The 20,567-nt window shown below is 40.6% G+C and overlaps 1 protein-coding gene across 1 annotated transcript in view; it reads left to right on the top strand.

The window, feature by feature from the left end:
- Positions 1-20,567, top strand: part of MCUB (mitochondrial calcium uniporter dominant negative subunit beta) — a 112,954-nt gene that overhangs the window by 69,081 nt on the left and 23,306 nt on the right. Inside the window, exons 2-4 of the mRNA XM_066280968.1 lie at positions 8,757-8,832; positions 9,246-9,416; positions 13,395-13,499. Of these exons, the coding sequence (XP_066137065.1) occupies positions 8,757-8,832; positions 9,246-9,416; positions 13,395-13,499 (352 nt within the window). The remainder of the gene's footprint in view (positions 1-8,756; positions 8,833-9,245; positions 9,417-13,394; positions 13,500-20,567) is intronic.

Genomic DNA, 20,567 nt, shown 5'->3' with positions numbered 1-20,567 from the left:
AGAATCAGAATGAAATGACAAATACAATATCAGAAATGAAGACTACACTAAAAGAAATTAAAAGTGGGCTGTATGAAGCAAAGGATCAAATCAGCGATTAAGAGCAGTGGTCCCCAACCCCCAGGCCACAGACCAGTACCGATCCGTGGGCCATTTGGTACTGGTCTGCAGAGAAAGAATAAATAACTTACATTATTTCCGTTTTATTTATATTTAAGTCTGAACAATGTTTTATTTTTTTAAAATGACCAGATTCCCTGTTACACTGGTCTCAGACTCACTCTTGACGCTTGTCTCAGTCACATGATACATTTATCCGTCCCACCCTACAGGCCGGTCCGTGAAGCTTCTTTTATGCATTTGGAATTAAGGAGGGACATTAAGGAAGGTAACTGTACATGAATGGAAGAGAGCAAGACTGGGAAGTCTCTATGATTGGATTACAGGATAATTAACACGATTCTGTTCTTTTCTGAGGGTGGTCTGAAAAAGGCATTTTAAGGTGTGTTACCTAGCTACACAAAACAATGAACAGGACTTATTTAGGGCAAAGGTAACCTTTTACTTGGGAAGTTATAGGCCTGAGGCATGACTACTCACCATGACCTGTCTAGGTAGGAATTTATGATCAGATCACTCTTTTGAGGTTATTTTGATGAGATTTCTTCTTATAGAGCTCCTTTTTCATTTAGTCTTATAAGGCAGTGGTCCCCAACTCCCGGGCCGCAGACTGGTACCATTTGGGCCATTTGGTACTGGTCCACAGAGAAAGAATAAATAACTTACATTATTTCCGTTTTATTTATATTTAAGTCTGAACAATGTTTTACTTTTTAAAAATGACCAGATTTCCTCTGTTACATCTGTCTAAGACTCACTTTTGATGCTTGTCTCAGTCACGTGATACATTTATCCATCCCACCCTAAAGGCCAGTCTGTGAAAATATTTTCTGACATTAAACCAGTCCGTGGCCCAAAAAAGGTTGGGGACCACTGTTATAAAGGAACCATGCAGCTGTTATACCTAGATAAAAGGAAAAATAACAGCACAAATTTATATGGAGAAAAGAATGTTAAGATGAATTACAGGCAGAGATAACATTAGTGTTTCCACAGTGGGGGGAGTCACTTAGATTGCTGCCAGGTTGGACAGAGTGTATATACCTATCAGTTACCTACAGTTTACAAATAATTGCAAAATGACATCAAACCAATGAAGAGGGCTAAACTGTGATCACTTGGAAAAGTGTGCCATGGACAATGCATAACTTTTCACCGAAACATTTTTTTCTTTTTCTACAAGACCCAGAACCCCCTTGACTGTCTACTTGAGCTTAGCTTATCCCATTGTGTTTCTCCTTTGTTTCTGGTACATGGAAATGCCTATATTGTTTTTGAGCATAGAGCACAGGGGTCCCTTAATCTTGAATGGAAATTGCATCTTTGTTTTGTTAATAATAATAAAAGTATTTAATCTAAATTGTGTAATTGCTCTAGAAACAACCTGATCTTGTTAATTGGCCCCAATGTGTGATCATTATATATCTCCTTTCTACTAATTACAGCTTTTATTTTACTTGAAGCTCAAATTTTTTCCATACTGGCATTTTCCCTCTTATAGTCTTCCAACTATATAACTGTAGCCTTGACATCCTCCACCCTCATACCTCACCCCATCAAACATGTTCCCTCACAACCCATTTCTTTTGTACCCAATATACACAGTAGCTGGTGTGTCTTGAAGCTAGTGTTGCAAGAAATGGCAGCGGAGGATAATGCTCAGACATTCTTAATTGAGGAAGAAGAATTTATTAGTAGCTGGTGGAACACGTGCGGTTAGTAGCACCAAAGATGAGCTCCCTAAAGTTAGATTTCTTACATTTCTATACCTTTTACAAGGGGCACGTGATTCCTTTGTCTGAGGTCCTACGTGCATGCACCTCGTGGCTCAAGGCAGGGAGGGGGAGTTTTAGTGGGGCAGCAAAGGGGAAGGGGTTTCCAGACCCCTGGCCCTATCTATACTGCTCACAAAATTTAGGGGATATTTCAAAATGAATATGAAGCTATAAAATATCCCCTAATTTTTGTGAGTAGAATATTTACAGATCTTGTTTTTCTTATGAGTGTTGTAAGAGTCTCCAGGAGGTCAGTTAGAGATCTATAGCATGTGGATGATCTTTAACTGGCTGAGCCAGTCGTTCTGTTGTAAAGTGACTTGCGAGTTCTACAAAGACACCAAGTCCAGATGAATTTTTGAGGAGTTTATTAATTGGCCGGCTAGCTACATGGGGCACAATGCCAAATCATGTAGCACCCCATACAGTTCTGAGGCTGATTTTATAGACAAAATCACATACCAGTTGGGGTGCATATGGAGGGTGTAAAGCCAGGAGCCACGGCCAGAGCCACCATCAGAGCTGCCAGTCCTATGCAGGTTCGCATTGGATTCCGACAGTCGGCAAAGAAACAGCGGAGCCAAAAACTGGTGGGCCATAGTCTTTAATTCTAGCTTTGCACCCGGCGGGCAAGTAAAAATACACACTGGGCTCCAAAACCCAGTCACATTCAGTGCTCACAAAGCTACTGACTTATCCGAGTTTCCTAGAATCAAAGGTTTCTAGCTCACCAGACTTATTTACCTCTGTTCCCCATCTCCTTTCCTTATCCCAGATACAAACTCTACACAAACTGGCATCTCACTCAGCACTCCGCCATCTTGGCTGCTTCTCCTGGCCTCCTCCACGTGGCCTTTCTCTGCTCTCCTCTGCTCTCTCTTCTAATCTCAGGAACCAAGAGCCCAAGCTCCCACTTCGTCCCCATTTTATAGTGTAGCAATCCAAACTCTTAATCCAATATACAAAACAGGGGAGTCTCTAATACAAAGTCACTTCTCTGAGGCATGATTGGATTGTACCGCCCTACATCAAAAAGGGTAGGAAAGGCTTAATCCCAAAACCAAGCCCCAGGCTACAAGGATTCTCCCTGCCTTTAGCCCACCCCAACACACATTAATATCACCTGGGCAATGGCCTCTTTAACAAAGTGAGCATAATACATTTTATCTGCCCAACAGAGGGGCTCGTGATCCCCTTGTCTAGAGGTATATGTTACTCTCATGACTTTAGGGTGAGCCCGAGTATAGGAATTCTTGATTAAGGTATATAAACATTGTTTTCTAAGGTTTTCAGGTAAGTTCTATCTTCTTTGCTGTGTGGCAAGTGGCCCCCAGGCAGCTTTTCAGAGAATTCTAGGAATTAGTTTAACTATGACTAGATGACCCAGTTTCCCTTGTGAGCCCTTCCTCCTGCATTCTTCTTTTTCCTTTCTCCACAGAAAGGAGGGGGTAAGCGGCCTGACTTTTCCTTTTTAAAATGGCGTTGCTAATGCTAAGTTTTACAGTTCCTTGGCACCTTATCACAATTTCTACAGGCCCCTTCTCCTGCATTCTTCTGGTTTCTCCCCTCTCACTGGGATTCCAACTTGGTTCTGACTGCAAAGCCTGTGCTCTTCCCACTGGACCAAGGGTCGGCAAACCACGACTCATGAGCCACATGCGGCTCTTTGGCCCCTTGAGTGTGGCTCTTCCACAAAATACCACGTGCGGGTGCTACCTCGATAAGGAAATGTACCTACCTATATAGTTGAAGTTTAAAAAATTTGGTTCTCAAAAGAAATTTCAATCGTTGTACTGTTGATATTTGGCTCTGTTGACTAATGAGTTTGCCGACCACTGCACTAGACCTTCATGACCAGCAGGAAGAGGAAATGGCATTTGAGTTGGACCTTGAGGGAAGGACAGAATTTGTTAGGCAGAAGTAGATAAGGAAGTCACTTTAATGACAGGAAGCTCCTTTGCCTGGGGCCCAAGTTCCTACTGCAGGGAATAGTAAGTGATGAGGCTATGGAGGTGAGTTAGCCCACAGGCATATGTTTGTTTAATGCTTTGTTTTACTATTTTCATCACCTCTACAAGATACATTTCATTATCCCTACCTAACCCTGAGAAAACTGGAGCATTGAGTTGTTCCTCCTATGATTTATCTGGGATCTCTCAGCTGTTATGTGGCTGAATTAAATTTAGAATCCCCTTCTTTTCAAATCTAGGATCTTTGTTCTTTTTCTCATATAAGGCTAAAGGGTTTTAAGCAGGGCTGTGAAATGATTAGAATTGCATTTAGGAAAGATAGTGATCTTTTTAGCCTGATATTGAGTATCATTTGAAGGTATAACCCTTAACCCAGCATTAAAATTTGGAATTAAAAATTTAGGCTATGGCCGGTTGGCTCAGTGGTGGAGCATTGGCCCGGTGAGTGGATGTCCTGGGCTCTATTCCCAGACAAGGCTTACAGGAGGAACACCCATCTGCTTCTCCACCCCGCCCCTTCCCCTTCTCTCTCTCTCTCTTTCTCTTCCCTCCTGCAGCCATGGCTAGATTAGAGTGAGCTGGCCTTGGCTGCTGCGCATGGCTCCATAGCCTCACTTCCGGCACTAAAATGACTCCAGTTGTGATGGAGCAAGGGCCCCAGATGGGCAGAGCATTGCCCCCTGGTGGGCATGCCGGGTAGATCCTGGTTGGGGCACATGTGGAAGTCTGTCTCTGCCTCCCTTCTTCTCACTTAAAAAAAAAAAAAAGTGATTTTATGAAGAAATTTAAGTACATTGAAACAATCGAGGATCAGCTACTTGTAATGTGGTCTTCACAACTGCAACTTCAGTATAACCTGGAGGTTTATTAAAAATGCAAATTCTCAAAGCCCTACCTCAGACCTGTAAGATCACAAATCTCTGGGGGTGAAGTCCAGGAATCTGTTTTAAGCAAGCCCCCCAGGTGATTGTTAGTCACACAAACTTGAGAAAACCCTGATAATTTTCTCTGGCCACTCTGCCTTCTTTTAGCACTTCCTGGTTGTCAAGAGGGTACATCTTAAGATGACTTCCTTAATAGTAGACCAGAAACTTCATGTGTACATTACATGATAAGTATTTAGGCCCTGGCTGTGTGGCTCAATGGATAAAGTATCATCCTGGCACACCAAGGTCATGGCTTTGATCCCCAGTCGGGGCCCCTATGAAAAGCAACCCATGAGTGCACAACTAAATGGAAGTAAATGGAACAATGAGTTAATATTTCTCTCTCTGTGTCCCTTTCTCCCTCCTTTTCTCTGCCTTCCTCTCTCTCTCTCTTTCTCTGAAATCAATGGAATTTTCTAAGTAAAGAGATCAGTACTTTATGATGAGGAATTATCATTATGAAGCCAGAAATAATTGGTTTTTATACTGTCTGCCACCACTCAGCCAAATAAGTGGAGACAAGGATTGAATCTTTATAGGTATGGGCACTTTATTCAGATGGCCCATGGTCTGAGAACACAGGATTGTGTACCCTAAAAAGCTGTCTTAACCTCTGATCTCTAGCCAATCTTTTTATAAGGAGAAGAAAAGGATAGGCAAGGGGTATTGGAATTCAAGGGAAAGGTAATTAGATAAAAGTTGTATTCCAGAGATTTTTCTAGCATTGTCAGTAATTTATTTGCTTTATAGTGAGCTGAGGTGTTCTGTCTCTGGAGCATACAGGCTTGGGTGGCAGACCCCTGGAGCTCAAGGGTGGGTTTCTTATAGCCATCATGAAGTCTGTAAACCTGTTCAGGTATCTCAGTTTCTGGAACAAAACTTTATTTGCATTAACCATTAAGCCTATTGATAACTAAAAGCTACTACTACTGAAGCTAAAAATTTTAACTCTTCAGTTCTCCCATCATTACTCACTGTTTTAACTATTTTATTTTTACAAGGTTAGTTTCATATGAAAGTAATCATTTTGCTGCTTTTCTAGGCCTGGAGCTAAAGACACAACTGAAGTCTAGGAGTTAGCTGTAGGGGTTAATGCTTATGTGTATTATCTGGCCCCCTAGTTCTTCACTCCCCTGCTAAGGGGGTCTAACCCACATGACCAGCAATATGCTAGTGGAAGAAAGGTTATCTTAGGCTCCAGGTCCTTGTTTTCTCAATTTTGCCTTTTGCTAGGTACCTAGGGCTTTCCTCCCTGGTGACCTGATATGCCTGGAACTATATATAGTTCTTGCTCTGCTCATGTCTGTTTAACTGAATACCACAATTATGGATATTAGGAATCTGACTCAAACTATCTTTACCATTATACAGAGTCTAACATAGAATTTAACTTATATGTAAAGGTGGTAATAGGAAAACGTCTGAAAGGATACATCAAGCCATTGTTAAAGAAAAAGTTGTTTATGACACTTGTTGAAGAACGAGAAGGTAGACTTTTTTTCAGGGGATCCACAACAGTGGGGTTTTACAATGGAAGAGAGATTGGGCTCAACTTCAAATACAAGAAAAGTGGGGATTTATATCTGATGAACTGAGTGGGGTTTGGTGGATAGAAAGTTACTAAGAGGGTAGTTAAGGTAAGTCTTTGCTAAACTGACCTATAAGGATTCTTGCTAAAGGCAGACTAGATTGATCACGTAAATGTAATACTTGGGGAATGGTGGAGGATGAAAAATTTGATCAGATATTGAGGGTAGGAGATTCTGGCTAAACCAACTTGACAGGATTCTTGCTAAAACTAGACTCTTGGATGACATGCCCAGTGATGGGGCTTACTGAGGCTTACCAGAGCCTGACTAAAGTTGGCTTGAGCCTAAGGTTGCTGGCTTGAGCAAAGGGTCACTGGCTCGTCTGGAGCCCCCAGTCAAAGCACATATGAGAAGCAGTAAATAAAGAACTAAAGTGCCATAACTATGAGTGGATGCTTTTCATCTCTCTCACTTCCTGTCTGTCTGTCTGTCTGTCTCTCTCTCTCTCTCAAAGAAAAAAAAAGAAAACCTGAATTAATATGAACCATGTGTGACCATGGTTCTAATTTTTTTGGCATCAGTTATTTTGAGTTCCAGATGCTTATGAACTGGTTCCTCAGTGCCTTCTTCCTACCACCGCAGTGCTGTTTTTATACTGCACCGTGATGTCATCTGGCCTTTGTTAAGCACCCATATAAGTGTAAACACAAACACCAGTGCTAACCCTAAAAACATGTTCCACGGTAAGGTAGCTATTCTGATGCTGTACCGTGCAGCAGTGGATTCCTAGAACATGTGAAGATTCTCGTTATGTTCAGGAGGAGGGTAAACAATATAAAACCTGAGACTTTTTTAGAAAAAATATAATTGTGTATATTTTAAACATGTAAATGAAACCACTCAATTTGTAGTTTCTAAAATGGCAGAAAAGAAGAAAGAATAGAATGAACTTTTTCATGGGAAGCAGGAATAAGAAGATAAAAACCCTGAGAGACCAGAAAACTCTCTAGCAGACCTTTCTGTGATGATGGAATTAGTCTCCTGTGCTGTCCAGCACGGTACCAATGTGTCCAAAGTGCTGTGGAGCTCTTGTAAAGTGGCAGAGGTGGCTGAGGAAATGAATTCTTAGTGTTATTTGATTTTGATAAAATTAAAAGGCCACATGTGACTAGTGACTACCGGTTGGACAGTACAGATGACCTACCTAGAGCAGTGTTTATCGGAGTCTAATGTACATGAGTATCACCTGGGGATCTTGTGAAAATGCAGATTCTAATTCGGTCAGGCTGGGCTGATCTTGTCCTTTCTTTTTTCTTTTTCTTTGTTTTTGCAAGAGAAAAAGGGACAAAGAGTCGGGAACATCAATCTGTTCCTCTACGTGCCCTAACTGGGGGTTGAACCAGCAACTTCTATGCTTTAGGATGATGGTCTAACCCAGGGGTCCCCAAACTTTTTACACAGGGGGCCAGTTCACTGTCCCTCAGACCGTTGGAGGGCCGGACTATAAAAAAACTATGAACAAATCCCCATGCACACTGCACATGTCTTATTTTAAAGTAAAAAAACAAAATGGGAACAAATATAATATTTAAAATAAACAACAAGTAAATTTAAATCAACAAACTGACCAGTATTTCAATGAGAACTATGGGCCTGCTTTTGGCTAATGAGACGGTCAATGTGCTCCTCTTACTGACCACCAATGAAAGAGGTGCCCCTTCTGGAAGTGCAGCGGGGGCCGGATAAATGGTCTCAGGGGGCCACATGCGGCCCGCGGGGTCGTAGTTTGGGGACTCCTGGTCTAACCCCTTGGCAAACCGTGGCTCGCAAGCCACATGTGGCTCTTTGGCCCCTTGAGTGTTTAGCAAAGGCCAGCTTAGGAGTACCCTAATTAAGTTAATAACAATGTACCTACCTATATAGTTTAAGTTTAAAACATTTTGCTCTCAAAAGAAATTTCAATTATTGTACTGTTGATATTTGGCTCTGTTGACTGAGTTTGCCAACCAATAAACCAAATGAGCTATCTGGCCAGATCTGGGCTGATCTTTGATCTTCATTTCTAATCAGCTAGCCTAGGGCCTGCTGATGCTTCTGGCGCAGGGGCCATACTTTGAGAAGCAAATACCTAGAATATACTTGTAACTATTTATTTTAGATGCTTTCCTAAATAGAAGAACCAAATTTGAAAATTCTCACAGAATTTTCAGGAGCTCTCACACCCCATGTGAGAACCTTGTCCCGGTGTCACTGCTGCCCCTTGCTATGGCGCAGGGAGCGGGTAGCCGGGCAGGGTTCAGAGCTCCAGGGGCGTGCCGGGATGTGTGGGAAGCTGGGCTTTCCATTATGCTTGCCATATCAGGTTAAAAGGAGTCTTCTGGTAAAGATACTTATTTCAACTTTTCCACTTTTTCTAAAAGAAAGTCTTTCCTACAGGTTTTGTGTGTGAAGCTGTGTGGAAATCTGAAATCCTGTCAGTCACCTCTTTACAGTACAGTGGTGCCACCTGATGGTAAGCTTTCGTAGCACCCCATGCCCTCCTACACCTGGCTCCGTTCACTTCCTGTCTTTTCTGTTCCCCTGATATCGTTGATGTCTTTCAGCAAACTCCCACTCCAGCCATCAGAACCATTATAGATGAATGAGAAGCAGTTTCTGCCCTCAAAAATCTTTACACTTTACCTAGGAAGACTCTAAGATGATGATAATAATAAAGTGTGATATGTGCTATGATGAAATGGTAGGGAAATCTGTAAACTCTAGGATGATACAAGCACTGTAGGAACCATGCAAATGCTCACAGGAATTCAGAGGCTTATGAAGTACATGTTTAAGCATTCCTTTTAGAATGTTTGTATTTTAAAGTTATTTTTATAAAAAGTAAACTTCTTATCTTTTTCTATTTTGTCTTTTTTCCCCCAACAGAAATAACAATTAATTATAGACACGGCCTCCCTTTGATAACACTTACTTTACCATCCAGAAAAGAGCGCTGTCAATTTGTAGTCAAGCCGATGTTATCAACAGTTGGTTCATTTCTTCAGGACCTACAAAATGAAGACAGAGGTGTCAAGAAGGCAGCCATTTTCACAGCAGGTATATATATCTATATATATTATTTTTCAATTTTATCTTTTACTTTTTTTCTGAATCTTTGTTTTGCTTCTTTACGAAAGAAGCTGATTCTTTAACTCCTTATAAAATAAATGGTTGGTCTTCACTGAGACCTTCATTTTTATAATCAGTAATATTAAAAATTATTGAATAAAATTAATGGAATAAATTTTATGCAAGTTTTAGTTACTTATTTTATATACTTAGCCCTGAGAAATATTTAATGACACAGTCATTAGTGTGTAATTTTCAGCAAAATTTGAGTAATTAAAAAGCAAAATGTAGGTTAAATAATTAAAATATCCAGGGAACAATTAAAATACACAAATAGTTCATTTATCTTTGTTATAAAGCAATTTCAGTCTAGTCTGTTTTTTGACAGTTGGTCCCCAGGCAAAATATACATATTTTTTAATACTAGAAGTGGGTAAATCATTTAGACATTTTAAATTTAAAATACAGCTTTTATGTTCTTGTAGTCTGACATGGCCTTAGACCTTGCTACCCATATAGATAAACGAATAGATTTGCATTGTTATTTTAATGTATTAACATGATTAGAATCAGCTTATTTAAAAGTCGAATGCTGTTGCAGTTTTGAAAAGGAAATAAACATTCTTTTTCCCTATCCAAGTTCAGAATTAATGAATGATAGATATAGAGATTGGAAGAATGGAAATTAAAGAATTTATTTACTCAACAAATAGTTATTGAACAGCTAACATACCAGACACTGCTCTAGATGCCAGAGGTAGAGCAAAAGACAAACTGCTCTTGTGGGGCTTACATTTTAAATTGAGAAAGAAATGAGGTCAAGAAAGAAAATATATAAAATATTAGATAGTAAGTGTTGTGCAGAAAAATAAAGCAGAGTGGGGTGGCGGGGAGCGGGTGTGTTGTGGGGAAGCTTGCTAAGGTTCCGTTCGAAGAGGACCTGCAAGAGCTGAGAGAGCTCTGTGGATGGGAGAAGTGCTCTCCAGGCAGAGGCCCTGAGGTGGGAGCCAGTTCCTCTGTGGCTGCAGAGGAGGGAGGAAAGGAGGGCAGGGTGGGAGAGCCTTGCTGTAGGGCAGGGGTCCCCAAACTTTTTACACAGGGGGCCAGTTCACTGTCCCTCAGACCGTTGGAGGGCCGGACTATAAAAAAAACTATGAACAAATCCCTAGGCACACTGCACATGTCTTATTTTAAAGTAAAAAAACAAGACGGGAACAAATACAATATTTAAAATAAAGAACAAGTATCAACAAACTGACCAGTATTTCAATGGGACCTACGGGCCTGCTTCTGGCTAATGAGATGGTCAATGTGCTCCTCTCACTGACCACCAATGAAAGAGGTGCCCCTTCCGGAAGTGCGGTGGGGGTTGGATAAATGGCCTCAGGGGGCCACATGTGGCCCACGGGCTAGGCCGTAGTTTGGGGACCCCTGCTGTAGGGTATTGCGAGGACCTTGAGTTTAACTGGAAGGGGAGCTTTTTTCCTGGTGAAACCAGAATCAGAGAATCGAGTTTTAGTCTAATGGCTACAATGGCCTAATACTCCATCCCTGAGCCAGACAGACATTCCCCCAGTAACAGGAGCACTGAACACACATGGGCCTTCCCCACAGGGCCAGGGCCTCCCTCCCTACACAGGCAGATGCAGCCCTGGGCCCAGTACCTGCCTGCTAGCTAGTGCGCACTCAAGAAGTGCTTGTTAAAGAAATGAAATCAGCGAGCTTAATTAAAGCAATGATCAGTGACTACCCTGCTTATTTATTTTTTTTATAATTATGAATTTATTTCTCTTTTCTATTACCCTGCTTATTTTTAAAAATAACTTGAGTAGCTTTGAAACATAAAGCGCAAAGAAAAAGACTAGAAATCTTAGAGAAAGGGGGCTTTTGGGCTGATTGAAAACACTTTATTGGGGTTTAAATCAATACTTGCTCAGGAATAGGTGAAAAATTTCAATACATCATTAGCTTCATCAACGTGTCCGTGTCCCGTCTTTAGCTGTTCCTATATTAGTATAAAGGGAAAATGCCATACTTCAACTGAGATATCATATGAAGGTGATTTTTTATAGTACTATTTTAAGAAGTTGGTTTGACATCATTTAAGTATAGATTTTTAAATGAAATTTTAAAAAATTAAATTTGCAAAGTTAGATAAAACAATTGGCATATTGGTTATCTTTTTAAAGATTTGCCTGCATTTAATTTGGGCATGAGAAGAGTGTTCTTAGCTTGTCACAGTTTTGCCCATGGTGTGCGTTGACTGATTTGGCAGTCCTTCAGAAAGTGATCTCACCCCACCTGATGAGCAGGAACCCAGCCAGCCAAATTCTAGGAACAGACTCAGGTGCAGACTTGACTTGCTGCCACTGGAACAAAAGAACTTCAGAGAACCAGACGGGAGGCCAGCAACTGAGGTCTTCCTGATTTTACTAGCAGTGTTACTGCTATCACACACATTACTAGCTGAATAGCTCCAGTGGATGTAGCCAAGCAAATGCAAGGCCAGAAGAAAATGCTCATCCTGGACTTTATATCACATAATTGTAAGTGCACTGTTCTGAAGGAGTAGTGATAGAAAGAGAAACTCCTGCACAGCACCAGCTTTTTCCTTACTGTTCAATGAGTTTGCATTCTTCAGCCTGGGTTACATTAAGTTTAGTTCAAGAGCATGGTAACACAAACTATGCTATATGAGAAGCTATGCTATGCAAAGCACACTGAGGGTTAAATTTTTCAAGAGACTATTTTTCCTGAAATGTTTCTAGGATGTTTGTAGTTACTGTTAGACTCTCTCCTACCTCTCTCCACCTCCACAAACCAAACCACAGAAATGCAGGTTTACCTCTCTGGTTTAATTATGTTTATTACTACCCCTGCCACCCCCACCTTATGCAGTTTTGCCTCTTTTCATCTTTCCCAGGCTGGGAAGGGAGGGAGCCTTGTGTGTGGTGGTTTGTGGGACTGTTTGCCTACCAAGTTTTAACTAACACAGATCAGTCACCCTGTAGTAATTAAAAATAAGAGGAAGGCAGGCTTTTTAAAGTGGTACTTACCTATGTGCCTGCACATGCAGTTGGGTTTGGCTGTAGCAGCAGAAACGGACTGGTGAATGCATCAGCGGATTCTGAGATTAGGATTGCCAGAAAGCCAAGCTCGGAAAAGGGCAGCAATGAAGGGAGGCCATAGCGGAGACCAGGTTAGCTCAGGGACAGCCTCATGAGCTCTGCCACCTCACAGCTCTGTAGTGCTGGTGGTTGAGGCCAGGCAGGTTTGCGCTGGATTTGGGGAGATGGTACAGGAACTGCGGAGCTGGAAAGCCTAGGGCCATACCTGTTTTATTTTAGGTTCACAGAGATGGGTGAGCGAATAAACAAATGAAAACCTGCTTTTCGCAGTGGAGGGCAAAGGATCAGGAAAACCGCCCCTCACAGTGGTGGTGGCGGCTGAGGGAATCAGGGAACTGCACCTCACAGGGGCAGGAGAGTGATCTGGGAGAATAGCCCCCGAGGGAAGGCACCTATAGCTTTTCATAGAGACACACACACTAATTATGCACAGTGCTTGTAGCCAGTAAACCAGCGAGCAAGCCTAACACAGCTGTTTTCCCCACAAACTGCCACTTCAACTGCTCTGGCCTTGCTGTGAACAGTCCCCGCCTCCCCTGAATCTGCATGACTGTCTTCTGCAGATACAGTATCACCAGGGACATGGGTCTGGATCCCAGCCCAGCTGACAGGGTGGGAGAGGAAGCACCTGCCTGCCCTGCTTGGTCCAGTGGAATGGACAGGAGAGCAACAAGGAAGGATTCCTCCCGTGGGAACAGTGTTGGGTATAGGTAGCCCCCGAGAAGGCAGATGTCTGCTACAGTATTGTAAAGACCTGGGTTAGTATTTCTTTAGATGTTGGGGAAAGATCCTTACTATTCTAAAAGGACACATTTTTGCATTATGTTTTCTCTTTCAGATGGCAGTGAGATTGCAAATTCAACCTTGATGGGAATTTTGCTAATGAATGATTTTAAACTTGTCATTAATAAAATAACATATCATGTAAAGTGCCCCAAGAAAGGTAAGAAACACAGCTATAAAAATTATTTTAACATTTCCCTTAGGCCATGGCACTTTTACAGGGAGCAAGCTTACTTTATGAATCTTTTAAAATAATTAAATGACAAGAAGGCTTTGGAGAACCATGTTTAAACTTTTCTAGCAGGGGTATAGATGATCAGTATATGTTGCCTAGCAGAACTTTTAGTCTCATACACTTTTTTATACTTTTAAGACTTCCACTGTAGGAACTTGAATGCTTAATCTGACATTATTGGGTTAAGATGTAGGCCTGAAAATTATGAAATAAAGTATCTATTGTTGTACAGCTCTTAATTCTATTTAAAAAAGAGACTTTATTTTTTAGAGCAGTTTTAGGTTCATAGCAAGATTGAGCAGATAGTATAGAGTTTTCACATACACTGTGCCCACTTCCCCACACCTTCCCTACTATCAAGCACCACAGTGCTACATTTGTTACAGTCCATGAACCTACCTTGACTCATCATCACCCACATTCCATAGTTCAGGGGTCGGGAACCTATGGCTTGCGAGCCAGATGTGGCTCTTTTGATGGCTGCATCTGCCTCGCAGACAAGTCTTTAATAAAAAAATAATAGCGTTAAAAATATAAAACATTCTCATGTATTACAATCCACTCATTTCCTACCGCTTATGTTCATGGTTGCGGGTGGCTAGAGCCTGTCACAGCTGTCCTCCGGGACAACACCAAATTTTTACTGGATAATGCGTAACATACACGGGTAGCTGTATGGTTCTCATGGAATTACATTTTAAAATATGTGGTGTTCATGGCTCTCTCAGCCAAAAAGGTTCCTGACCCCTGCCATAGTTGATAATATGTACAACCTCACTTTTGAGGTTGTACATTTAATGGATTTTGACAAATGTGTAATGACATATATCCACTATTGTAGTATCATACAGAGTAGTTTCACTGCCCAAAAACTCCCCTGTGCTCTGCCTATTCATCCTTTCCTCCCCCCTAACCCATGGCAACCATTTATCTTTCTACTGTCTCCATAGTTTTGCCCTTTTCAGAATGTTATTCAGTTGGAACCATACAATATGTAGCCTTTTTAGACTGGCCTTCCCAAATGGTACTATGCATAAGTTTTCTCTGTGTATTTTCATGGTTTGAAAGTTTATGTCTATTTAGTGTTGAATAATAATAGTCCATTGTCCGAATGTATCAGTTTGTTTATCCATTCACCTACTGAAGGACATCTTGGATGTTTCCAAGTTTTGATAATTATGAATAAAGTGGCAATAAGCATCTCTGTGTAGGTTTTTGTGTAGGCATAAGTTTTTTGTTCATTTGGGTAAATACCAAGGCGCATGATTGCTGCATCATATGCATATGGTAAGACTGTTTACTTTTGGGAGAAATTGAAACACTCTCTTCTGAAATGACTGTACCATTTTACATTCCCCTAAACAGCAAATGAGAATTATGTTGCTCCACATTTTCATCAGCATTTAGTGTGGCCAGTATTTTGGATGTTGGCCATTCTAATAAGTAGTGCAGTCCTATTTCATTGTTGCTTTAATTTGCAGTTGCCTATTGACATGATTTCAAATGCTTACTTGCCATCTGTGTATCTATCATGAGGTGTCTGTTCAAGTCCTCGGCCCATTTTTTAAATAGATTGTCCATTATCTTATTGTTGGTTTAAGAGTTCTTTGTGTAGTTTGGATAACAATTCATTATCAGATCTCTCTTTTGTAAATATGTTCTCGCAGTGTGTGGCTTGTCTTCTCTTCACATTGTCTTTCAGAGCACAGGTTTTTAATTGTAATGAAGTCTAGCTTTTCAATTATTATTTTAGTGGCTTGTGCCTTTGCTATTATATCTAAAAAGTCATCTAGGTCTTCTCCTATGTTATCTTCTAGGAGTTTTATAGTTTTATATTTTACATTTAAGGCTATGATTTATTTTGAGTTAACTTTTGTGAAGTGTGTAAGGTCTGAGTCTAGATTTATTTTTTTGCATGTGGAGGTACAATTCTTCCAACAGCACTTGTTGAAAAGACTGTTTTTGGCCTGCCCAGGTGGTGGCGCAGTGGATAGAGCATCAGGCTGGGACACAGAGGAACCCAGGTTCAAAACCCCGAGGTCACCAGCTTGAGCGCGGGCTCATCTGGTTTGAGCAAAAGCTCACCAGCTTGAGCACAAGGACACTGGCTAAAGCAAGGGGTCACTCGCTCTGCTGGAGCCTCCTGGTCAAGGCACATATGAGAAAGCAATCAATGAACAACTAAGGTGCCACAAGAAAGAATCGATGCTTCTCATTTCTCTCCCTTCTTGTCTTTCTGTCCCTATCTGCCCCTTTCTTTATGTCTCTCTGTCTCTTTCACAAAAATAAAAATTAAAAAAAGACTGTTTTTGCTCCATATTGCTTTTGCTCCTTTGTCAAAGATTAGTTGATTATATTTATGTGGGCCTATTTCTGGGTTCTCTATTCTTTCCATTGATATATTTGTCTATTTTTTATTCAACAATACCACATTGTCTTGACTACTGCAATGCTGGTCAGCCTTAAAATGGGGTAGTGTCAATCTTCCGACTTGACTGAGTTGGCTATACTAGGTCTTTTGACTGTTTATGTAAACTTTACAATAAGTTTGTTGACACATACAAAATAAGTTGCTGGGATATTGATTGGGATTGTGTTCAATCTATAGATAAATTTGGGAAAAACTGATTCCTTTAAAAAAACCTGATTTCTTGACAATATTGAGTCTTTCCATGAAAATGAAATACCTCTTCATTTTTTAGTTCTTTGATATCTTTTGTCAGATTTTTGTAGTTTTCCTCATACAGTTCTGGTACATATTTTGTTAGATTTATACCTCAGTGTTTTCAATTTTTAGGTGAAAATGTAAATGGTAATGTGTTTTTAATTTCAATTCCGCTTGCTCATTGCTGGTATATAATGAACTGATTGACTTTTATATATTAAGCTTGTATCCTGCAGCCTTGTTATAATTGCTTATTAGTTCCAGGAGGGTTTCTCTTTGTTGTTGATTCTTTTAGATTTTCTTTTTTTTTTTAAGATTTTTTGTGTGTGTTTTTGAAACTTTTTTTAAAAAAGATTTTATTTTTATTGCTTTGAGAAACACAGAGAGGAAGAGAAAGAGAGAGAGAGAGAGAAGGGGAAGGGGAGAGGAACAGGAAGTATCAACTCATAGTAGTTGCTTCTCATATGTGCCTTGGCTGGGCAGTCCCACGGTTTTGAACTGGTGACCTCAGCATTCCAGGCAGACTCTTTATGCACTGCACCACCACAGCTCAGGAAAAACTTTATTTGTTGGTCTTACAGAGAGAAAGAAGAAGGTAGGGAGAGAGAAACATTGATTTGTTGTTCCACTTATTTATACATTCATTTGTTGTTTCTTGTATGTGCCCTGACTGGGGACCAAACTGCAGCCTTGGTGTACTGGGACAATGCGCTAACCAACTGAGCTACCCAGTCAGGGCTAAGATTTTCTTCACAAATAATCATTTGCAAACAAAAACAACTTTATTTTTTTCTTTTTCGGTAAACATACTATTTCTTTTTTTTAAAATTTTTTTAAATTTTATTTATTCATTTTTAGAGAGGAGAGAGAGAGGGAAAGAGAGAGAGAGAGACAGGGAGAGAGAGGAGAGAGAAAGAAGGGGGGAGGAGCTGGAAGCATCAACTCCCATATGTGCCTTGACCAGGCAAGCCCAGGGTTTCGAACCAGTGACCTCAGCATTTCCAGGTCGACGCTTTATCCACTGCACCACCACAGGTCAGGCAAACATACTATTTCTGTTTTTCAAATACAGTTGATGTTCAATATTGTATTAGTTTCTGGTATACAACATAGTGTTTAGACATTATATAACTTAAGAAGCAATCAACCCCATAAGTCTAGTACTACCCATCTGACATTATGCAATATTATTATCAGTAGTCTCTATGCTGTTCTTTACATCGCCATGATATTTTATTTTATTTATTTTTTAAATTAATTTTAAAAAAACTTTCTCTTTAATCAAGGCTTTTAACATGAAAGAGATTTCTTGAATAAAATGGAAAGTTTCCAATACATTGAAACATAAATCACCATACAAACATCACCTGGCAGGAAAACAAAAAAATTTGATAATTTACAAATCCCTGTAACAGCCATGGTCTTATTCTCAGATGCTTCCTCCATCTGCCAAGTGTATTCTGCTGGATACAGAGCTCACCATGGTTTCTGGGATCACACTCAGCAGAGGCTGCAGCCAAAGAGAACTGCTCTGGCTCGGCCGTGGTGCTGTTGGCTCTGCTCAAGAAGCAAAGCAGTCATGAGCACATTAAAACAGTGTATTTTAAACATCTTTAAATACCAAAGTGAGAAACAAGGCAACATGTTATCAGAAAGATGTTATCAAGTGAGGACAGCTGTGTAAAGCTTGAGGCTGAAAACTAGCTCATTAGCTTCATTTCTTTGTCTTCTTGGGCAGTGGCCTCCGGGACAGCAAGATGTGAGGTTCTGGTTCATGGATCATATAATGGACCCATCCCTGACTCTGCTGAACACCAAGATTCCTCCATTCAGATTCAGATATCAAATGGGTTTTAGGGACCAGCTTGGCTATGTCCTTGGGCAACATGACATGCCTGCGCCTCTCCCAAGAGGTCTTACTCCAAATTCGCTACTTCGTTACTTTTCCGCCATGATATTTTATAACTGGCAATTTGTACATCTTAATCTCTTCCCCTTTTTAACCATCTTCCAATCCCCCTCCCATCTGGCAACAATCAAAATGTTCCTTGTGTCTATGAGTTTGTTTCTGTTTTCTTTATTTTGTTTTTTAGATTTCACATATAAATGAATCATATGGTAGTTGTCTTTATCTGACTTATTTCCTTTAGCATAATGATACCTTCTAGGTCCATCCATGTTGTAGCAAATGGCAAGATTCCATTTTTTTTATGGCCGAGTAATATTCCATTGTTTATATATACCACATCTTCTTTATCTATTAGTCTATCAGTGGACACTTCGGTTGCTTCCATATCCTGAACATTAAAAATAAGGCTTTAATAAACATATGTCTTTTCAAATAACTGCTTTGAATTCTTCAGGTAAATGCCCAGAAATATAATTGGTGGGTCATAAGGTAATTCTATTCTTAACTTTTTGAGGAACTTTCTTACTGTTTTTCATAGTGGCTACACCAGTTTGCAATCCTGCCATCAGTGCACCAGGGTTCCCTTTCTCCACATTTTCACCAACACTTATTCTATGTTCGTTTATTGATGATAGCCATTCTGATAGGTATGAGGTGATATCTCATTGTGGTTTTAATTTGCATCTCTCTGATTACACTGGGAAACAAATTTTTTTTCATTTTCTGTTGCATGAGATTTTAGAACTGTTTCTATATATTTCTGCATCGCTGATTCCAAATCTGAAATTTGTTTTTTTGGTGCATGCTCTAGTTCTTATGCAATTTAAATTTCTTTTTGTTACAGTTAATGGCATGCATTGGTTTTTAAATTGGAGTTAAAGAGCAACAACTCTTGGATTGAACATAACCACAAGGCAATTAATGTTTTACAAACATCACTTTTACATAATTGTAGGTGTTTTTATTTTATTTTTTATTTTTATTTTTATTTTTTGTATTTTTCTGAAGCTGGAAACGGAGGCAGTCAGACAGACTCCCGCATGCTCCCGACCAACCGGGATCCACCTGGCATGCCCACCAGGGGGTGATGCTCTGCCCCTCCGGGGCATCGCTCTGCGCGACCAGAGCCACTCTAGCCCTTGGGGCAGAGGCCAAGGAGCCATCCCCAGCGCCCGGGCCATCTTTGCTCCAATGGAGCCTCAGCTGCGGGAGGGGAAGAGAGAGACAGAGAGGAAGGAGAGGGGGAGGGGTGGAGAAGCAGATGGGTGCCTCTCCTGTGTGCCCTGGCCGGGAATCGAACCCGGGACTTCCGCACGCCAGGCCAACGCTCTACCATTGAGCCAACCGGCCAGGGCCAATGTAGTTGTTTTTAAATGTAAAAAATTATTATCTGATAAAAACACCCTCTTATTTTGTTTTAAGATTGAATCATGGCTTCTTCGAGTAGATGTAAATGTAAGAATAACCCTGACACCTTCTGTTATATATGTGGTTGTTACACACTTCAACATCAAAGGCGCAGTATTTCATCATTTGTGACATGTGCATATATTGCCTATTTTCAAGTTCCCCTTGGCGATCAAGACAAGAATTGGGCTCCTCATATTGTGTGTCATAATTGTGAGGAAATGCTTCATGACTGAACAAAAGGAAAACGCAAAGGAATGCCTTTTGGTATTCCCATGGTTTGGCGTGAACCTAAGGACCACAGCAGTGACTGTTATTTCTGTCTGATCCTTACAAAGGGCATTGGCAAGAAAAAACAGCATATGATCGCATATCCTAATATTCCTTCAGCAATACGACCTATCCCACACTCTGAGACACTCCTGGTTCCAGTTTTCAATGGTTTCATTTCTTCTAAGGATGAAGAAAGTGAACATGGTGATCAAGTGTATTTTGATAAGATGCATGAGGAAATGGTTGTAGAATCTGAAGGCTCTTCTTCTGATGCCAAGCAGTCATTAACCCCTCAGCAGTTTAGCCAACCCAAATTGAATGACTTAGTAAGAATGACTTAAAAATTGTCCTGTACTTTCTGGAGTATGAGGAGCATAACTGGATCATTTGTGTGGATCTTAAAATGGTAAGTTTCCAGCTAGGACAACAGAGAGGTTTCACGAAGTATCCTTGCTTTCTGTTTGTGGGACAGCCGAGCTCAGGAGAAACACTGGACACAGAAGGAGTGGCCGAAACATGAAGCTCTGGACATAGGGATGCAAAATATTGTGAATGAACCTGTAGTTAACTGAGACAGGGTCATTTCTCCCCCACTTCACATCAAATTTGACTTAATGAAGCAGTTTCAGGCTTTGAATAGAGAAAGTGAATGCTTTCAACATATTATTTCTGCTTTTCCTGCCTTGTCTTTCGAGAAGATAAAAGCAGGTGTATTCGATGGACCTCAAATTCAAACCCT

The sequence above is a fragment of the Saccopteryx bilineata genome, chromosome 5 (genome assembly GCF_036850765.1).
Source record: "Saccopteryx bilineata isolate mSacBil1 chromosome 5, mSacBil1_pri_phased_curated, whole genome shotgun sequence".
Classification (NCBI taxonomy): Eukaryota; Metazoa; Chordata; class Mammalia; order Chiroptera; family Emballonuridae; genus Saccopteryx; species Saccopteryx bilineata.
This window is presented reverse-complemented; position numbering and strand designations above follow the sequence as displayed.